This window comes from Artibeus jamaicensis, unplaced genomic scaffold, assembly GCF_021234435.1.
Source record: "Artibeus jamaicensis isolate MK-2021 breed Jamaican fruit bat unplaced genomic scaffold, CSHL_Jam_final contig_414, whole genome shotgun sequence".
Lineage (NCBI taxonomy): Eukaryota > Metazoa > Chordata > Mammalia > Chiroptera > Phyllostomidae > Artibeus > Artibeus jamaicensis.
Genome location: NW_026521822.1, coordinates 5161026 through 5181924, shown reverse-complemented (window position 1 = coordinate 5181924; position 20899 = coordinate 5161026). Strand labels below are relative to the sequence as shown.

At 38.0% G+C, this 20899-nt stretch overlaps 1 protein-coding gene across 5 annotated transcripts in view; it reads right to left on the bottom strand.

Annotated features, from left to right (window-relative positions):
• EPSTI1 (epithelial stromal interaction 1) overlaps window positions 1-20899 on the bottom strand; it is a 132848-nt gene that overhangs the window by 68805 nt on the left and 43144 nt on the right. For all 5 annotated transcript variants that reach the window (XM_053665445.1, XM_053665447.1, XM_053665446.1 and 2 more), the window contains one exon: window positions 20127-20200. In XM_053665445.1, coding sequence (XP_053521420.1) covers window positions 20127-20200 — 74 coding nt within the window. The remainder of the gene's footprint in view (window positions 1-20126; window positions 20201-20899) is intronic.

The following is a 20899-nucleotide window of genomic DNA, read 5'->3' as shown; positions in this document are numbered from 1 at the left end:
ATTCACCTCCAAGTGACCTACCTCCCCCATTATCACTCATTCTCTTCATCTTTTACTACCTTGGGCATTTGCTACTGCGTAGCCCACATACCTCATTGACCCTCCCATATTCTTTTATGGTGGCAGCACCCCTTTTTTTATTGTTGTTCAAGTACAGTGGTCTCCATTTCCCCCCACTACTCCTCCCCAACCCAGCAGCAACCTCGATATAAGAACCAACAATTGTATATCATAACCTCATTTCAGAAAGTCTTCCTCAAATACAAAGTCACTATTAGGCAAACACTAAGATAAAAATTGTGGGAGGCAAGATTCTATGAATGCTAAAATATGTGAGGAAAAGTTTGAGAATAACAGGATATTAAAATAGTAATAATAATCTTAAAGTATCATCGCAATTACAAAGTACCAATTATAAGGGGAAAAACCAATAACTTTACAGTACAGAGTACTTTAACCAAATAATCAAAGTTAACATCACTAGTAATAAGAATGTTAACCTCATGAGATGATGTTAACATCTCTGAGATGATGCTTCTGAGTATTCTAAAATTAAAAACTGAATTGAATCATGGGAACACATGAGACAAACCAAAATTTGAGGGACATTCTATGAAGTAACTAACCAGTAGTACCCCCTGAAAGTGTCAAGAACATGAAAGATAATTGGAAAACGAGGCACTGACATATACTGGAGGAGACTAAAGGGTCATGACCACTAAATATACTATGTGCTCTTGAACTGGATCCTATAATAGAGAAAGAGCCCTGGGGAGAAACTGGTGAAATTCTAATAAAGCCTGTAGTTTACAGTGTTTTTCTCAATAATAATGTCCTGGTTTTTATAACTGTGTGATGGTTACATATGATACTAACATTAGGAGAAGCTAAGTGAAGAGTCTACTTCAAAACACTAGAAAACATTGTACTATTTAATGACTTTTCTCTAAGCTGAAAATTTTTTCACAAGAAAAAGGGAAAAATCCCCCTAGCTCTCTTGCATTACTCAAAACCATGACGTTTTCTTGATGACAGTGCATTCCCCTGAGCTCCCTAAAAGAAGCTGTTTTATTTCTCACACTACACATATTCCTCCATGCCTAGGGCTGAAACAGACATCCTCTTTGTTCCTCATGCTACTTCCAGACCATCACTTGTCTCCCCACTACTTGCAAAAAATTGCCTGTTCCTGTAGCATTCCTGGCCTCAGCATGTACCATCATCTTCCCTATTTACTATTGTCATCTTCCAACCCTCTGGCCAGCCACCTCTCACTTGTTTAAAATCTTCCTATCTCGATTATAGTCATCAACATGGATGTGGTCTATTTCCTTCCCACCTTACAGATCAGGCTAGCTCCTGATTGCATTTCCAATAGCTCTTCACTTTGCCTGAGCCACACTCCTAGAGTCACACCATAGACTTCACTGTCATTTAAAAATGTCCTCCCTTGAATGCATGCCTGAAAACCAAAGCATCACTGGTTTGATTCCCAGTCAGGGCACATGTCTTGGTTGCAGGCCATATCTTCAGTAGGGGTGTACTAGAGGCAACCATACATCGATATTTCACTCCCTTTCTCACTACTTTTCCCATCTCTCTAAAATAAATAATTTTTTTAAATGTCTCCCTTGCAAAATAGAAAATGATAAATCCTTCTCTTGGACAGAACTTTGTGCCATTCCATATTCTTTGCACAAATGCCTCACTACAACAATTTTCCAAACCATTGTTTCCCTCTCTTTCTCATCATTAGCTACCACCTTTCTTTACTCACTGTACAGCTTAAATACCATGGTCCATCTCACAATCTTTCCCTTACAAATGTTTTCAGTGCTCTCCCTTCTCTGTCTCTCTTAACCATAGTTTCCTGGAAAAGCTGAAACCAGATAAAAGTCAACCATATGCCTTCTCTGGGTTTGCACCACAGCAAGTGAATCAGACTTAGGGAAAATAACAGAACACGTGTTTGGGATGGTAGGTATGAAGGAGAATGGAGAAGTAGTGGTGTTAATTTTTTTCACATGAAATTCATGAACTCTATTTACCCAGTAATTCTATTCCACTTCACTTATGAATTTTACTCAACATCTTCTGTTCTACCCAACAATTTATTCGAAGCTGACAATATCCTCATTCTTCAGTGAGAACAGAGATATTACATCTTTTATCTGCCTCCAAACCAAGTCTTCAAGTCTCCCTATATATGCACTCAGTCTCTTTAAAAAACATAAAAAAAAGAGCACTTCCTCACTTATAATAGGGTAAGTACACTATTTTCAATCATTAGCTAACCCATTGATCATATATGCTCAGGAACCTATTCACATGTGTTTTTTCAAGGACTTTGTTGTTTCTGTCACTCCCATTCTGCCCATTCTCCCCCACCTCTACTGAATTATTTCTATCAGTATCAGGAGTGCCAGCTTAAGAACACTCTTCCTTCTTAAATTGGGTTGGTAAACACACAATACAACATACAGATGATGCATTCTAGAGCTGTATAACCTGAAACCTATATAATTTTATTAACCAATGTGTCACCCCAGTAAATTTAGTAAAAAGTAAACACACACACACACACACACACACACACACACACACACACACATATACATATAACTCTCTCTTGATACCATAGTTCCATCCAGCTACTGGCTCATTTCATTGCTCACCTTCTCAGATTATTCAAAAGAGTATTGATAAATGCCATCTCTGTTTCCATATCTCTACTTACTCCTGAGTCTGTTGCAATCAGGCTCCATGCCTACCATTATACCCAAATTATTCCTGATAGGATCACAAATGACTGTATTAAAGCCACATCCACTGGTCCTTCTCTCATCTGACCTTTTAGCAACCATGGAGAATTCATTAATCTCCTTTTGGAAACAAATCTTTCTTCACTTCTGTGACACCACACACTTCATTTATTCTACCTCTCTGGTGCTCTTTCCTATCTATTAGTACTCTAATTGATAAAGGTCATCTGCACTTCATGGGCCTTCTCAAATTCACAATTGCTTATTTTTTATTTTTATTATATTTATCAATTATGCTATTACAGTTGCCCTATTTTCCCTCATTTATTCCCCTTCACCTTGCACACTCCCTCCCACCCACACTCTCTGCCTTTTGTTCATGTCCATGGGTCATACATATAAGCTCTTTGGCTTTTCCATTTCCTATACTATTTTTAACTTCCCCTTGTCTATTTTCTACCTACCATTTATGCCACTTATTCCCTGTACCTTTGCCCCTTTCTCCCTCTCCCCCTTCCCTGCTGATAACCCTCCATGTGATCTCCATTTCTGTGATTCTCTTTCTGTTCTAGTTGTTTTCTTAGTTTGTTTTGGGGTTTTAGGTTCAGTTGTTAATAGCTGTGAGTTTGTTGTCATTTTACTGGCTATATTTTGATCTTCTTTTTCTTAAATAAAGCCCTTTAATATTTCATATAATAATGGCTTGGTGATGATGAACTCCTTTAACTTGACCTTATCTGGGAAGCACTTTATTTGCCCTTCCATTTTAAATGATAGCTTTGCTGGGCACAGTAATCTTGAATGTAGATTCTTGCCCTTCATGACTTGGAGTACTTCTTTCCAGCCCCTTCTTGCCTGTAAGGTTTCTTTTGAGAAATCAGCTAATAGTCTAATGCACAGGTGGCAAACACAAGGTCCGAGGGCTGAATCTGGCCCTCCATCTTGTTTCCACCCAGAGGCAGTACTAAGCTCTTACTTAACAATTAAGGAGTAATTACATTTACAGAGTCTGAAAATTACATTCAGCCCTTTGAAGACAACTCCAAGACTGATGTGGCCCCCAGTGAAAATGATTTGACACCCCTGGTCTAATGGGAACTTTTTTGTAGGTAACTATCTCCTTTTTTCTTGCTACTTTTAAGATTCCCTCCTTATCTTTCATCTTGGGTAATGTAATTATGATGTACCTTGGTGTGTGCTTCCTTGAGTCCAACTTCTTTGAGACTCTGAGTTTCCTGGACTTCCTGGAAGTCTATTTCCTTGGCCAGGATGGGGAAGTTCTCCTTCATTATTTTTTTTAAAGATTTTATTTATTTATCTTTAGAGGGGAAAGGAAGGAGGGAGGGAGAGAAACATCAATGTATGGTTGCCTTTCATGCGTCCCCTGCTGGGAACTGGCCTGCAGGGAACCGGCCTGCAGGGAACCGGCCTGCAACCCGGGTATGTGCCCTGACTGGGAATCGAACCGCGATTGTCTGGTTCGCAGGCCCGCGCTCATTCCACTGAGCTACACCAGCCAGGGCTTATTATTTTTTAAAATAAGTTTCCAATTTCTTGCTCTTCCTCTTCTCTTTCTGGCACCTCTATGATTCAGATGTCGAAACATTTAAAGTTGCCCTGGAGATTCTGAAGCCTCTCCTCATAGTTTTTGAATTTTTGTTTCTTCATTCTGTTCTGATTGAATGTTTATTTCTTCCTTCTGCTTCAAATCACTGATATGAGTCCCAGTTTACTTCCCTTCACTGTTGGTTCCCTGTATATTTTTCTTTATTTCACTTTGTATAGCCTTCATTGTTTCCTCTATTTTGCAACAATACTCAACCAATTCTTCGAACATCCTGATTAGCATTGGCTTGAAATCTGCATCTGAGAGGTTGGCTATCTCTTCACCACTTAGTTCTATTTTTGGGGTTTTGATCTGTTCTTTCATTTGGGTCATATTTCTTTGTCTCGATGCACCTGTTACATAGTATGGGGCGAAGCCTTAGGTATTCACCAGGGAGGGGCAACACTCATAGCTGCATTGTGGCGCTGCAGGTGGGGAGGGGTCAGAGAGGGAACAATGCCACTTGTTCAACTCTCTGCTGGCTTTCAGTCACTTGCCCCACGACCCACATGAAAATTTGGCCCTTCTGGTGCTGATTCCTGAGTGGGTTATTTTGTGAACATTTTAGGACCCTTTGGGTCTTTCCAATGAACTCTCCTGTGAGGCTGGGAGTTTCTCCCACTGCCTCAACCCTCACAGGTTTTTTCCATCACAGGTTTTGAGGCTTTATTTCCCCATGCTGGAACCCTAGGTTGTGCAATCTGTCTCTCTCCCCAGTTTTTTTCCCAGTTCACCCACTCACTCTGCCAGCCACCACCTTGCCTGCCCAGGTCCTCTAGCTCCTCACTTGCTTTGAGTCCTCTCTTCCCCTCCTACTGGTCTGGATGAACGTTTCTTCTTTAACTCCTTGGTTGTCAAAATTCCATACAGTTTGATTTTCTGTTACTCCTGGTTGTTTTTTATTTTTAAGTTTGGCCCTGGCTAGTGTAGCTCAATGGATTGAGTGTGGGCCTGTGAACCAGAGTATTGAGGTTCGATTCCCAGTCGGGGCATATGTCTGTGTTGCAGGCCAGTTCCCAGCAGGGCACACACAAGAGGCAACCATACATTGATATTTCTCTCCCTCTCTCCTTCCCTTCCCCTCTAAAGATAAATAAATAAAATAAAATAAATAAAAATAAAAAAATAAGTTTGTTTTTGTCTTTTGGTTGTGCAAGGAGACACAGTGTGTCTACCTATACTCCCGTCTTGGCTGGAAGTCTCTGTTTTTCCTTCTTTATAAATATATTTTTAATTTTTTTTAATTATAGCTGACACACAATATTATATTGGCTTCAATGTAATCAACATAGTGATTAGATGATTAGACAATTATACACCTTATGAAGTGATGACTACCATTAAGTGTAATGCCCACCTGTCACCATACAGAGTAATTACAATATTATTGACTATATTTCCTGTACTGCATTTTACATCATCATGACTATTTTTTAAAGATTTCATTTATTTTATTTGAGAGAAAGAGGGGGAAAAAGAGAGGGAGAGAAACATCAATGTTTGGTTGCCTCTCACATGCCACCACCTGGGGACATGGCTCACAACCCAGGCATACCCTACTGGGAATTGAACCGGCAACCCTTTAGTTTGTAGCCTAGCACTCAATCCACTGAGCCACACCTCCCAAGGCCCCATGGCTATTTTTATAATTGGCAATTTGTACTTATTAGTTCCTTTCACCGATTTTACCCATGCTCCCAATGCCCTCCCACCTGGCAACAATCAGTTTGTTTTCTGTATCTATGAATTTATTTTTTTATTGTTGTTCCAGAACAGCTGTCTCCACTTTCCCACCACCACTTTTCCCTACCTCACCCACCCTCACCTCCCATCTCAATTCTACCCCTTTTTGTCTTTTTCCATGGGTGCTTTACACATGTCCCTTGATGACACTTCCTCTTCTTTCCCCCATTGTTCTGGTTACTGTCAATTTGTTCTTTATTTCAATGTCTCTGGTTATATTTTTCTTTGCTTTGTTGATTAGGTTCCAATTATAGGTGAGATCATATGGTATTTGTCTTTCACCACCTGTCTTATTTCACTTAGCATAATACTCTACAGTTCCATCCATGCTGTCATGAAGAGTAGGAGCTCCTTTCTTGCTGCTACATAGTATTGCATTGTATAAATAAACCACAGTGTTCTGCTCTACTCATTTACTGATAGGCACTTAGGTTGCTTCTAGCACTTGGCTATTGTAAATTGTGCTGCTATGAATATTTGGGGTGTATAGATTGTTTTGAATTAGTGTTTCAGAATTCTTAGGGTACAATTGCAGCAGTGAGATGGCTGGATCAAAAGTCAGTTCCATCTTTAATTTTATGAGGAAATTCCATACTGTTCTCCATGGTGGCTGCACCAGTCTGCATTCACACCAACAAAGTACTAGGGTTCCCTTTTCTCTGAAATTTTTCCAGCACTTATTGTTTGTTGATTTGTTTATGATGGCCATTCTGACCAGTGTGAAGTGGAATCTCATTGTGGTTTTAATTTGCATCTCTCTGATGGCTAGTGATGCTAAGCATCCTTTCATATGTCTCTGGGCCCTCTGTATGTCCTCCTTAGAGAAGCGTCTGTTCAGGTCCTTTGCCCATTTTTTAATTGGATTGTTTATCTTCCTGGAGTGGGGTCGTGTGAGTTCTTTATGTATTTTAGAGATCATACCCTTGTCCAAGATATCATTGGCAAATATATTTTCCCATGTGTTTGGTTCCCTTTTTATTTTGCTGATGTTTTCTTGTTTCTATTTCATTCATTTATTTTGCTTTTAGAATCCATATATAAATAAAATAATATATTTGTCTTTTTATGTATGACTTATTTCACTTAATACCCATGTTGTCCCAAATGTCAAGATTTCATTCTTTTTTGACTGAGTAATATTCCATAGTGTATAAAATCACATTTTAAGTGATCTTATTCATTTTCATGGCTTTATATTTACACACTCATAATTTCTAAACTTCTACGTCCCACCTACCCATGCGCACCAAAGCACCAAATTCATATGTATAACTGCATCCGCCAGGCATCTCAAACTTACCATGTTAAAAATCAAACTTTTGATATTTTTCTGCCCAGACCTTGATCCTCTTCTAATAGTCCCCATCTCAGCACATGACACCATTCTATTTTACATCCCACATCAAGTCAGCAACTTGGGAGTCACCCATGATTCTTCCTTCCTCCTCATCCCTGAAAATGTCTTACTGATTTTCCATAAAACATACACATAAGTCCCCCTTATGCATGGGGAAATATGCCAAGATCCCTACCAGATGCCTGAAACCATGAATAATATCAACCTAACACATACCATGTTTTTTCCTATACATACATAAAGTTTAATTTATAAATTAGGCACAGAAAAGATTACCAACAATTACTAATAATAAAATAGAACAATTATAACATATAATGTAATAAAAGTTATGTTCATGTGGTCTCTCTTGATAACTGATCTGATAACCTACAGAGCTGTGTGACTAATGGGCAGGTAATGAAAACAGGGTGAATATTCAGGGCAAAGGGATGATTCATGTCCAATGTATAATGAAGCAGGATAGTGTCAAATTTCATCAGATTTTAAATTGGTGCATGATTTCAAACTTGCAAATTGTTTATTTTTGCAATTTTGGACCATGGTTCACCACAGGTATCTGAAACTTCATGGAGCATAACCACGAATTAAGGAAGACTTCTGTATTACTCCTCTCTGCATTGGCATTACTCTAATCTGGACTACTACCAATTCCTGACTGAACTACCGCAGTAATGTTTTTACAAGTACACCTCAGAGGTATTATGGGTTTGGTTCCAGGACACCACAATAAAGTGAGTCACACAACTTTTGGGGGTTTTCTAGTGCTTATAAAAGTTATATTTATGGGGAGGGGGGGGGATGGAGAATTGAAAGGATTTTAAAAAAAAAAGAAAAAAAGAACCAGAGAATGGAGGTTCCATTCCCAGTCAGGGCACATGCCTGGGTTGCAGTCCAGTTCCCGGCTGGGGACGCATGAGAGGCAACCATAGATTGATATTTCTCTCCCTCTCTCCTTCCCTTCCCCTCTAAAGATAAATAAATAAATAACTTTTAAAAAGTTTTTTAAAAGTTGTCTATACTATGCTATAGTCTAATAAGTGCGCAATAGCATTATGTCTAAAATATGCATATCTGAACTGAAAATACATTAATCATCACCTAAGCCTTCAGCAAGTTGTAATCTTTTTATTGGTGGAAGGTCTTGCCTGGATGTTAATGAAAATGCATATATGTAAAGTGCAAAAAAGTGAAGCACAATAAAACAAGTTACTCAGGTACTAGCTCCTTCTTTTCCATTTTTGTCTCTTCAAACCTATTCTCAATGCAGAAAAACAGAGTAGTCACTTCTTTAAAAATAATAAAAAAGCTTCTAAAGGTTCACGCCTGTGGCTTTAATAAAATCCAGGCTCACCCCTGTGCAATGGCCTGAATGTCTGACTCCTGCCTATCTTTTTTTTTATTTCTTTTTTTAAATTTTTTAAAAATTTATTTAGTTATTTTTCAAGTACAGTTTTCTTTTGTCAGTTTCTCCCATCCTAACCCCCCCTCCGCCTAGTTCAGTCCACATTCACCAGCTTCTGTTCAGGTCATGAAATACACTGCATGCTTGTTCCTCAGCCTAGTGCTCTTTCCCCTGGTTCTCAGCATGGTTGGTTCCTTCTCATCCTTCTATCTTCTGTTCAACTGTCATTTTCACAGAGTTAGGAATTCCCTGTGATGCTAAAGAGATTCTCCCCTCACAGTCCCACTATTTTTTATCACAGGTAGAGATCACTGTCTCCACCACTGTACTCCCTTATAGGAATTATTATAGTCTTCTATGTTATGCTACATATTTCTTTGTTAACTTGTTTATTATCTGAATTTTCACATTCGATAATGGGGCCATATTTATTCTATTCACAATACATACCTAGAACCTACTAAGGTAACACAGCGCTTAATGCATGCCTGGTGCTCATTGTTGAATAAATGAAAGCACATGCCCAAATGCTAAACATTATCAATACATTTATATGTTTGACAATGTAAAAAATAAAATCTTTATTTGCATTTCTCTGGTCATTAGTGAGGCTCAATATTTTTATTAATTTATATTGTTTTTCTCAACTGCTTATTCGAGCCCTTTGTCAATTTTTCTAGAGTTCTTTGTGAAAGTGAGCTTTTGACAATCCCTTTTGAAGCAAATATTTTTTCCTAGCCTATCACTTACTTGTAACATTGTTCACTATGACATCTATGAAAAATTTTTTTCTGTAGTCAAATCTGCATTTTGCCTTATGGCCTCTGAGTTATGTATAACACTTAGAAAAAATTTTCTACACATTCTTCATCACATATATTATCTTTGTGTTTACTAAATACACTTAAATTATTGGTACTTTTTTAAACTGATTTGAAAAAATACTTTTATCAATAGCTAAATACTTTTATCAATAACTAAAGTCCTGAATACTAAATTCCCATATATTCATGAATCTATTTGTAGGCTCTCCTTCAATAGATCTATTTGTTTATTAAAATGCCAACAACATTTTATTACTATCTCTCTACTCTTTCTCTCTATATATATAAAATACACATTTTATATATATATATAAAATACATGGTACAATAAGCCTCTCTCATGTCCCTTCAGTTTTTCATTTTCAAGTTTGTCTATTTTTTAATATTTTCTCTTTAAAATTAGAATAAATTCCACAAGAAATCCTATTATATATATATATATATATATATATATATATATTTAAAGCTTCTTTTTGCCTCTTCTTTTTTTCTTTTTTTTTAATTACTTTATTGTTGTTCAGTTAGAGTTGTCTGCATTTTCTCCCCACCCCTCCCCCCACTCCATCTAAACCCACCTTCCTCCCTTGCTTCCACTCTTCCCTTTGGTTTTGTACATATGTTCTTTTTTTTAATTCCCCTCCTCCCTGCACATCCCTCCCCCACCATTCCCCCCTTTAGTTTATGACCACATGTCTCAAGTTCTTATGATTCTATATTTCCCATACTATTCTTGCCCTCCCCCCGTCTATTTCTACCTACTGTCTATGCTACTTATTTTCTGTACCTTCTCCCCCCTTCTCCTTCTCCCACTCCCCTGTTGCTAACACTCCATGTGATCTTTATTTCTATGGTTCTGCTCCTGATCTAGCTGCCCTCTTAGTTTGCTTTTGTTTTAGGTGTGGTTCTTAATAACTGTGAGTTTGCTGTCCTTTCACTGTTCATCTTTTTGATCTTCTTTTTCTCAGGTAAGTCCCTTTAACATTTCATATAATAAGGGCTTGGTGATGATGAACACCTTGAATTTGATCTTATCTGAGAAGCACTTTTGTCCTTCCATTCTAAATGAAAGCTTTGCTGGATGGAGCAATCTTGGTTGTAGGTCTTTGGATTTCATGATTTGGAATACTTCTTTCCAGCCCCTTCTTGCCTGTAAGGTCTCTTTTGAGAAATCAGCTGACAGTCTGATGGGAACTCCTTTGTAGGTGACTGTCCCCTTATCTCTTGCTGCTTCTAGGATTCTCTCCTTCATTTTCATCTTGGCTAATGTAATGATGTTGTGCCTTGGTGTGTTTTTTTCTTGGGTCCAACTTCTTTGGGACTCTCTAAGCTTCCTAGATTTCCTGTTATGTCTATTTCCTTTGCCAGATTGGGGAAGTTCTCCTTTATGATTTGTTCAAATAAGTTTTCCACTTGTGGCTATTCCTCTTCCCCTTCTGGTACCCCTATAATTCGGATGTTGGTACGTTTAAAGATGTCCTGAAGGTTCCTAAGCCTCTCCTCATTTTTTTGAATTCTTGTTTCTTCATCCTTTTCTGTTTGGTCATTTTTTTCCTACTTCTGGTCCACTCCTTTGATTTGAGTCCCAGTTTTCTTTTCATCACTATTGGTTTCCTGTGTATTTCCCTTCATTTCAATTAGTTCAGCCTTCATTTGTTCCTCTAATTTGTGACTAAAATCAACCAGTTCTGTAAGCATCCTGATCACCAGTGTTTTGAAGTGTGCATCTGAAAGTTTGGCTATTTCTTCATTACTTAGATTTATCGGCTCTGGGGCTCTGAATTGTTCTTGAGCCATGCTTTTATCTGTTTGTGCCTGTTATGTATGAGGAGTGGAGCCTCATTTGTTCATCAGGGCGGGGCCACCCAGGTCTCTGGTTTGTGATGCTGTATGTCGGGGCGGGGTCATAGATGGACAATGGTGGCTCCCTCTGCTGCTTCCTGCCGCTGGGGCCTATGAGGTCAGTCTCATTGCTAGCTCCTTCACCGGTTTATCTGCTCGTGAATGTGTGAGCATGATCAGCCCTCAGTGGGTCTGTCCGCTTCTCCACACATGGGATCTGCCCACAGCTGCCGGCGCACCTGGGTCGCGCAGCTGGGTTGGTCCGGTGGATCTTTCCTGCCTGACCCCGCTCTGCTGCTGGCTCTGCCCCTCTTACTGGTTTGGCTGAAGGGTTTGTTGTTGTCAGACTTCCATGTAGTTCAATTTTCTGTGGTTTGGCTGTGTTTTTGTTGCTAAAACTTTATTGTTTTTAAACTTGGTTGTGCGAGAAGGCACAGTGCTTCCACCTATGCCTCCATCTTGGCTGAAGTCTTTATTTATATATTAACCAGGGGAAAAAATATCATCCTTGATTTGATTTTTTCTTTTATAATAAATAAATGGCTACATTTATTTTCATCTTCTTTTAGGTATTTTACTTTTTATATACATCTACATATTAGACATATACCCACCTGTCTTACAATGTGGATACTTATTATAAGTATAATTTCTCTTACAATTATATTTCATAAAGAATTTTTGATGATGTATAGGCCTGTTTGGAGTTCCATCATACCTTCTTTCCCTGTGTCCTCCAAGCACTATACTTGATTTCTAACATGAATTATATTGATTAATCTTCTTTTGAACTAGTAACAATTCTAGCCCCAGCCCTTGTGAAACATGGGGAAATAAAGGCTCACAAAAATTAAATAACGTTCTTCAACTAGTAAGGAGAGAGATTAAAGTTTTACCCCAAACAGCCAGTCTAATCCCAGATCTGCCCTCCCAAGAGGGCAGCATTGATGGTACCAGTTTCCAGTGATGAAATAAGTGAAACTAATTTTAAAATAAGGCATTAGTCACCTTTTATATTTTACTGTTTATTCAATGCATACTGAGAAAGACAGAAGCTGTCCCTGACAGCCAGGCCCCTAGGCCCCCGGGTATTCTTCTGGTAGAAATAATTTTACACAATATCAACATCAAAAGAGGTTGCTCCGTGACTGTAATTGATCATGATAAAAAGTAAGATTACTCTATAACATGTCTGAATGAAGAAAATAATACATGAAACTTCAAAGAAAATATATAAACCTTTCTCATCTATGACAGTAGTCAAATATCCCAAAATTCTGGCTTATATGAGTGACAGCTGTGTCTTTATCAATTACAAAACTTATCTCACTCTGTCTTCCCCCTCCTTTTAGGTAATATTGATTAAAATACTGATACAGAATTACCCCTGCTTCCTGAGCAAAGCCCTGCTGTCTCAAACCCTCCCCCACCAAATCACCCAACAAAATGGCAACTCTTTCTTTAGTCATTTTTGACACTTTCTTACTACAGTGGCCATGACATCTTCTTAATAAGGTGGTTCATGGTGTGGCTAAGGCATTTAGAATTTATTCTATGAGCAATGAGAAGAAATGAGGCTTTTAGAGGAGGGTAGCACCATGACCAAAGCTGTGCTTTAGAAAACAAAATCTGACAAAACATTTAAGACAATAAAGAGAAGAGGAGACTGTTGGCAAAGATGGTTATGAAGCCATTGAAGTTGTTCAGAGGATGGCAGGGAGACAGAAGCCATAATGCAAATGGCATGTGAAGGTGGTGGCAGTGGGAATGAAAATGAGTTAACATTCACTAGGACACCTGCAGAAAGAATGAAGAGTGGGTAAAAATTTCGATATGTTCTTAACTGTAACATGATTTAACATTCAGTAGGCAGAGATGCTCTCAGATCCAAGTTCTCATAAAATGTTCAGTCTTATGTCAAGCAAAATAGATACAGGATTTTTTGTATCTTTAAGTTTACTTCATTGGCATAAGATAGAAAGTTATGAAAAGGATGACTTTTGATTCACCTTACTTGGATTATAAAATGGGAGGTTGGATTTAAACTGACCATATGGATAAGGGATCAATTTAGCTCTTAAGTGTCTTCCAGAAGCTCCCGTGAAGGGCATTAGAAGTTTTGTGAGCATATTAGAAGGCAAACTTGAGGCCTAAGTATGCATATTCAGCATACCTGTCTAGATCCTCAGTTATAAGCAACTAAAATAGATAAAGATATGCCTTCTAGGAACTAATCACACTATTATTCAAATGGAAATAAAGGAGATGCATGGTTCCAGTGGCAGAAATGAAGAAAATTTTCCAACATTACAAATGATAGGCTGAGCATGAGGTGGCACTTGACAATTTAGAAATAGAAATATCCTATTTTGAAAAGACCTCAATCCTAAGAGCTGTTCAAAATAGGGTTTTAAGAACTGAGCCCTGTGGGACTTCCAGTCAAGATAGAGGTATATGAAGACATGCTTCACCTCCTTCCACAACCATAAGAAGGATCACAACTAACTTCAAAACAAACCCAAACAAACAACAACCAAAAGAAAACCACCCAGAGCTGCCAGGAAATCAAACTGTATGGAAAACTCAGAACCAAGGATTTAAAGAAGAAACATTCATCCAAACAAGGAGGAGGGGTACAGATGGGAAGCCAGGATAGAGAGGACATGGTGTGGTGGCAGCAAGGCAGGAACAGTGAGGTTGTCAGCAGAACGGGCAGTCCCACATTCACATGTGGTGGATAAAAATGTGAGTGATACCTTGGGAGTGAGCAATCTGAGCCCTAGACCAGACTGCAAGGCCCAGGGTTCCAGTGCCAAGAAATGAAGCTTCATAACTTCTGGCTGTAAAAACCCATGGTGGTTGGGTTGGCAGAAGAAACTACCAGTCTCTCAGGAGAGGCTACTTAAAGGACCCACATGGTCCTAAATCAAATGTAAACCCACCTACTCTGGGAACCACCACTGGGGCAGCAGCTAGAGGAAAGCCAGTTGCATATGGAAAGGGGGTGAAGTGACTGGAAATGGGATGAGTGCCAAGCAAGCTTCAGTGGCATTTCCCCCTCTCTAACCCCTTCCCCACATACAGAGCCACAAAGCAGTGAAGCAGGTTTCCCCATCCTGGCAAATATCTAAAGTTCTGCCCCATATAACTTAACAGTTGTGCTAAGACAGGGAGTGAAAGCAGCTCCACCTAATACACAGAAGCAAACACAGGAAGGCTCCCAAATCAAGGAGAAAAAGAAATATGGCCCAAATGAAAGAACAATAAAACTCCAAGAAAAAGACTGAGCAAAACAGATACAGCCAACCTATCAGATGCAGAGTTCAAAACACTGGCGATAAGGATGCACAGAGAATTCGCTGAATAAGGCAAAATGGTAAAGGAAGAAGTGAAGGCCATACTAAGTGAAATGATGAAAAATCTGCAGGGAACCAACAGTGAAGGGAGGGCAGCCAGGGATCAAAGCAATGATTCAGAACATGAGGAAGAAATAATCAACTATAACAGAATGTAGAAACAGAAATTCAAAAGATTAGGAGAGAGTAAGAAGAATCTTGGACATCTCTAAAAGTGTCAACATCCAAATCATAGGAGTACCAGAAAAAGAGAAGGAAGAGCAAGAAATTGAAATTTTTATTTTAAAAAAATAACAAAAGAAAACTTCCCCAATATGGTGAAGGAAATAGAAATACAAATCCAGAAAGTACAGAGAGTTCCAAACAAGTTGGACCCAAAGAGGTTCACACCAAGACACATTATAATTAAAATGCCAAAGGTTAAAGTTAAATAGAAAACCTTAAAAGCAGCAAGAGAAAAGCAGAGAGTTACCTACAAAGGATTCCCCATAAGACTGTCATATGACTTTCAAAAGAAACTTTGCAGGTAAGAAAGGGCTGGAAAGAAGTACTCAAAGTAATGAAAAGCAAGGAGCTACATCCAAGATTACTCTATCCAGCAAAGCTATCAGTTAGAATGGAAGGGCAGATAAAGCACTTCCCAGATCAGGTAACCTAAAGGAGTTCATCATTACAAAGTCCTTATTATATAAAATGTTAAAGGGACTCATCTAAGAAAAAGAAGAAGATCAAAACTATGAATAGTGAAAAGTCAACAAACACAGCTATCAGCAACTTAACAATAAAAAAAACCCCAAGTAAGCAAAGAACTAGAACAAGAACAGGATCACAAATAGAGATCACATGGAGGGTTAGCCATGGGAGGAAGAAAGGGGAGAAAGCAGGGAAAGGTACAGGGAATAGAAGCATAATTGGTAGGTACAAAATAGACAGGGGGAGGTTAAGGATAGTATAGGAAATGGAGAAACCTAAGAACTTATATGTATGACCTATGGACATGAACTAAGGTGGTGGGTGGAGGGTAGAGGGAAATAAAAGGGGAGACAAAAATGGGGCAACTGTAATAGCATAGTCAATAAGATATACTTTAAAATGATTATTAAATATAAAGTAACATTTTAAATGTTCAAAAGCTACCCAATTCTCTTCTCTTCAGTAAATTCTTGTTTTTACTTTATTTAGTTATTATTCAAGTACAGTTTTCTATTTCTCCTATCCCAGCCCACCCCGCCCTATGCACCCCACCTCCCTCCCATTTCCACCCCCCTTAGTTCTTGTCCCTGAGTCCTTCATACTTGTTCCTCCAAATCCCTCCCCTTTTCCCCCTTAAATTCCCTTCCCTCTCCATTCTAATCGCTGTTCCCTTGTTCTCTATTTCAGTGTCTTTGTTTTTATTCTGCTTGCTTGTTTGTTTTATTGTTTAGCTTCCTGTTAAAGGTGAGATCATATGGTATTTGTCTTTCAACACCTGGCCTATTTCACTCAGCATAATGCTTTCCAGTTCCATCCATGTTGTTGCAAAGGGTAGTAGCTCCTTCTTTCTCTCTGCTGCATAGAATTCCATTGTGTATATGTACCACAATTATTTGATCCATTCATTTACTGGTGGGCACCTAGGTTGCTTCCAACTCTTGGCTATTGTAAATTGTGCTGCTGTGAACATTGTGGTGCATAGGTTCTTTGAAATTGATGTTTTAGGATTCTTAGGATATAATCCTAGCAGTGGATTCAATGGAACATAACTCTTCAATAAATTCTTAAGAAAACATTGTTTTTCCTGACACCCACATACAAAATGCATCTGACTACCCACCCATGCATCCTACCCAGCCACCCCCCTTGCATTGGTTAAATAGGCTAAAAAATTTAAACCTGTCTCTACATCCATCAAAATGATTAGAATGATGACTATAGCCCTCAAAATAAATCACCACTTAAAATTTTAAATGCTGAGATTTTACTCAATGTTTTAAATAACATAAATCACAACATCCTCCATTTGATATTTAAAAAACATGCAACAAAGGGTTTATTATCTGTTATTTCAAACATGCATATCTACCCATAATATTAATAGAAAATGCCATTCTGGAAAGTATCATATTTGACTTTTTATAAGTAGGAAAAACTTACAGAGTAAAAATAACAGTGAAAACTACACCAAGTTTAGGTGTCAACTTCTACCTTTCACTTTCATGCTCAAGAATCCTAGAACAAACACTGAATTGTGAAATTTGAGTCTGTCCCCAGTCAGAGTAGCAGACTTAATGCACTATTAATCTGGTCTGCTCTCAGCTGCCAATTGAAATAGTCAGTCATTTGATTTTTAAGGAAAAGAGAGTACTGCAGAAGTGTATTCCAGAGGTCTTCTCATAAAAACCATCCTGGGTTCTCCATCTGCATGTGCAATCTGCTGGGGTATTTTCAGCCAGCTTGCCTGGGTGGATTAATGTGTACAATTAGGAAACAACCTCACAGGCATTCAATAAACTGCCTTGATTATTACACTCAGGAGAGTCCCTTTGGATGTCAATAAATGCCTAGTTTTCTGCCTGTTAGCCAAATAATTGACAACACTAAAAATAATCAGGAGCAAATGAACGAAGTCAGAAATGAGGTGCTCAGAGTGAGCACATTAAGATTCTCATGGTGGTGCCCCAGGATGCAATCATGAGCATTTTCTCTAGCAGCTTGGATTTACAGTCTGCTCAATCCATGGTTACCCTCCTCTACAGAAAGAAAGAAAAAACTTTCCTGGTCTGCTATTTGAACCACATATCACAGCAACAGCATGCTGAAATTGGCAAGGACATGAGGTATTGACTAGTTAAAATTTTTTTCTTAACTATGTCTCTATTTTGTGTTTTTTGGTTTGACTGCTTCAGGAGAATCTAATTCAGGGGTGTGCAGAGAGAGATGGAGACCAGCCTATTTGGTCTGGTGAAATCATTGTGCTATTAAAATTCTAACAGCTCTCCTCGACAATTTTGCCCCATAAACTCACTCTAAGAAGGTATGTCCAAGGCTTGTAATCAAGGATCCATCTTTTTTAAGAAGTCCCTTTCATATTTCTAACTATATAATGGCCATTCATTTCATAAACTATTGGTCTTTTAATTTCAAAAGTAGTTCAAAACTAAATTTTTAAAAAACTAATAATACTTGTATTTTTCAATAGGCTTTAAAACAATCTATTTCAGATGCTTCTCATTTTTAGCCAACTTCTCTCTTCCCTGGTTAACTGGGACTTTCAGGATAAGCAGAAGAAAGATCAAGAGTGAAATATGCATGTAATTGGATTCAGCTCCACTGAAAGTTGTGAAGTAGCTAAGGTTAAAACATTTTTTCCACAGATAAAAAGATGATTGATCTCTAGCATTTAATAAAACACAAATTCAAGAAGCTGGAAGACTATGAAAGAAAGGAGGTTGAATGGCACACAATCTGCATCTCCTTTAAAGTTCTCTCTCATCCTTGACCTTGTCATGTTTAAAACTCCAGAAAATGGACTCATTCAACTTCCCAGTCCTGTGCCTAAAAGCCTCCTAATTTTACACTGTGAAACTATGATGCCATAGGATAAATATATTTGTTATCCTTGTATCTCTAGGCTACACTTGCCTCATGGTAGTTCCTTATCTCTTTCACCTAATCTGGTTGGCTTAGAATTAAACTCTCATCCATTCTCTACCCATGAATGGGGCTCAGTAATACAGTAACACCCTTAATTTATTGCCTCCCTCCTACTATCTCTGTAAGAGAGAGAATTTCTGGTGTTTAGCTTTCCATCACTCCCTCAACAATGCCTGCCTCCCCAAGCCTGCCTTAGAAGAGGAGTAGGGAAAAAGAGGCTATGGCTCTTATGATTCAAATAAGAGTAATGTTTCTTTTAACTTAGAGGGGAGAATGTCACCCAACCCCCTATCATCCAACCCCATATCATCTCCCACTCATTTTCTACTCTGAGTAGCAGAGGCCAAGTACCTACTTGCTTAGGGGCAAAGTGAAGAGCTGAGAAACTTCTTTTCCAGTTTCTACTTGTGATTGTTAAAGCAAGAAAGAGCTGCCTGCTTACAATAGAGGCAGGATAATTTCAGTGGAATCAGAAAACCACAACACTCTGTACTTACAGGAGGAGCATGATTTAGCATGTCATATGTGCTCACCCCTTAAATTCTGCAAAGGAGGTACAATGATGGGAAGAGAAAAGAGGTGGGAGTCAGAAGAGAACAATCCATATGAAAGTGGAAGGTAAATGACTAGGTCTCATGGGCCAGAAATCTCATACAGTTCTGCAAAATGAAAGTTGTCTGACCAATTGAACAAGGACTTCTATTAAAAGTTTAATTTCAAGTCCCTATAATATTTAGGCATCTTTATGTCCTTTACAGATGATATCTTACTTAATCCTTACAAATTGCCTATGGGAAAGATCATTATCCCTATTTTTAAAGAAAATTAAAGTTCAAAGAGCTTTAATAGTTTGTCCAGGGTCACATCTGAGAACTGCAATAAGACTTTGAAGCCATATCTGCTTGGTTTTAATTCCATTCCTTTTTGGAATTAACCTTGGGCCAGAGATATGTTCCTTTGGTTTTGTCTATTCTTTTAAGCAATGTGCAGATAGTCTAACTACATAGAGTGAGCACACCAGCTTACCTTTAAAGTCTGTGTAACAGAGTACTTTATCTAATTATAAAGCACGGAGTAGTTGTGCTATACATGTTAACTGTTGTAATTCACAAATCACACTGGAAAAAAATACCTTGGTGTATGACCACCAATTGGCAGTTTTGCCAGTAATTGCTAAAAACTTTCTCTATTGTTGTCTACAAAAATACATGTGTGGAATAGTCCTCAGTACATTAGGTTAATTTCTAGTTAGTTCAGATTCTGCATGGGTACTTTTTTTCAAACACCCTATTCTTTATATCAGTATTTTGGAAGTCAGGATAATCAGAAGTACCCTAAATCACCAATGAATCAAGTCTTTCAGGTGATTTATAATGAAGAATTCCTCAAGTTTAGCAGTATTGTTTCTAATCAATTGACTAAAAAACACTTTGGTGAACATACATGTTCATACATCTCACTTACAGAATGGAGTTCAATTACATAATTAATATAACAGCCAATTATCCAATACTAGAGGACTAAACTTAGCATCACCCAGAACTAAAAAGTAGAATGAACAATATGCCTGTAAAGGTACAAAGTCCTGAAAACAAACTTACTATTGCTGATGCTCTCTAAATGTTTCTCTTCTGAGGTTTTCTTGAAATCTTTTTTTCACCTCTAGCTTTTCACTCTGAAATTTCAAATATAAAATTGTAATTTATTAGGGAAACAAATGAATCATGATGTTAAAGTTAACCAAGGGTTAAAACCCTTAGGCTTAATTGGCCTCAATGGTCTAGTGCAGTACCTACCAGGGATTCCAAGGCAGTATCCCGTTATAGCCTCTGGGCACTACACTGAAATCCAGGAGCCCTAAGTTATTTCATTGACTCTGCTTTCAGCTTGATCATTATAATCTCAGACTCTGCATTTCACATTTTTACTCCTTAGTTCAAACAACAGCACGTTCATATTTTAAGCAGGGTTTTCAAAATGTTCTTAGAGAAACATGAAATTTCTACATCAAATATGTTAAAATTCCAATAAATGATTAAATAGTTTATACAATATTTATATATACTAACACATTCAGGAAAATACTTTCAATAAACCAACCCAACTCCCTTCTGACTTAGACACTTAAAGCTATTGAGAGACTGAACAGCATAATGTCATTAAAAAGCCATCCACTTAAATAGAAAAGAGGTCTTTCTTTTTTATAATAAGTTGCTTATTAGAGACAAGAAACTTCTTATTTAATATTACTGTCACCATGGCTTTGGCATATTTTAATCCAACTTAATAACTCAAAAGAGTTGCTTTTTATTCACTATGACACAACTGTCATTTTTTTAAAAACTTGCCTAAGAAAAACAAGTAAAATTCCTGG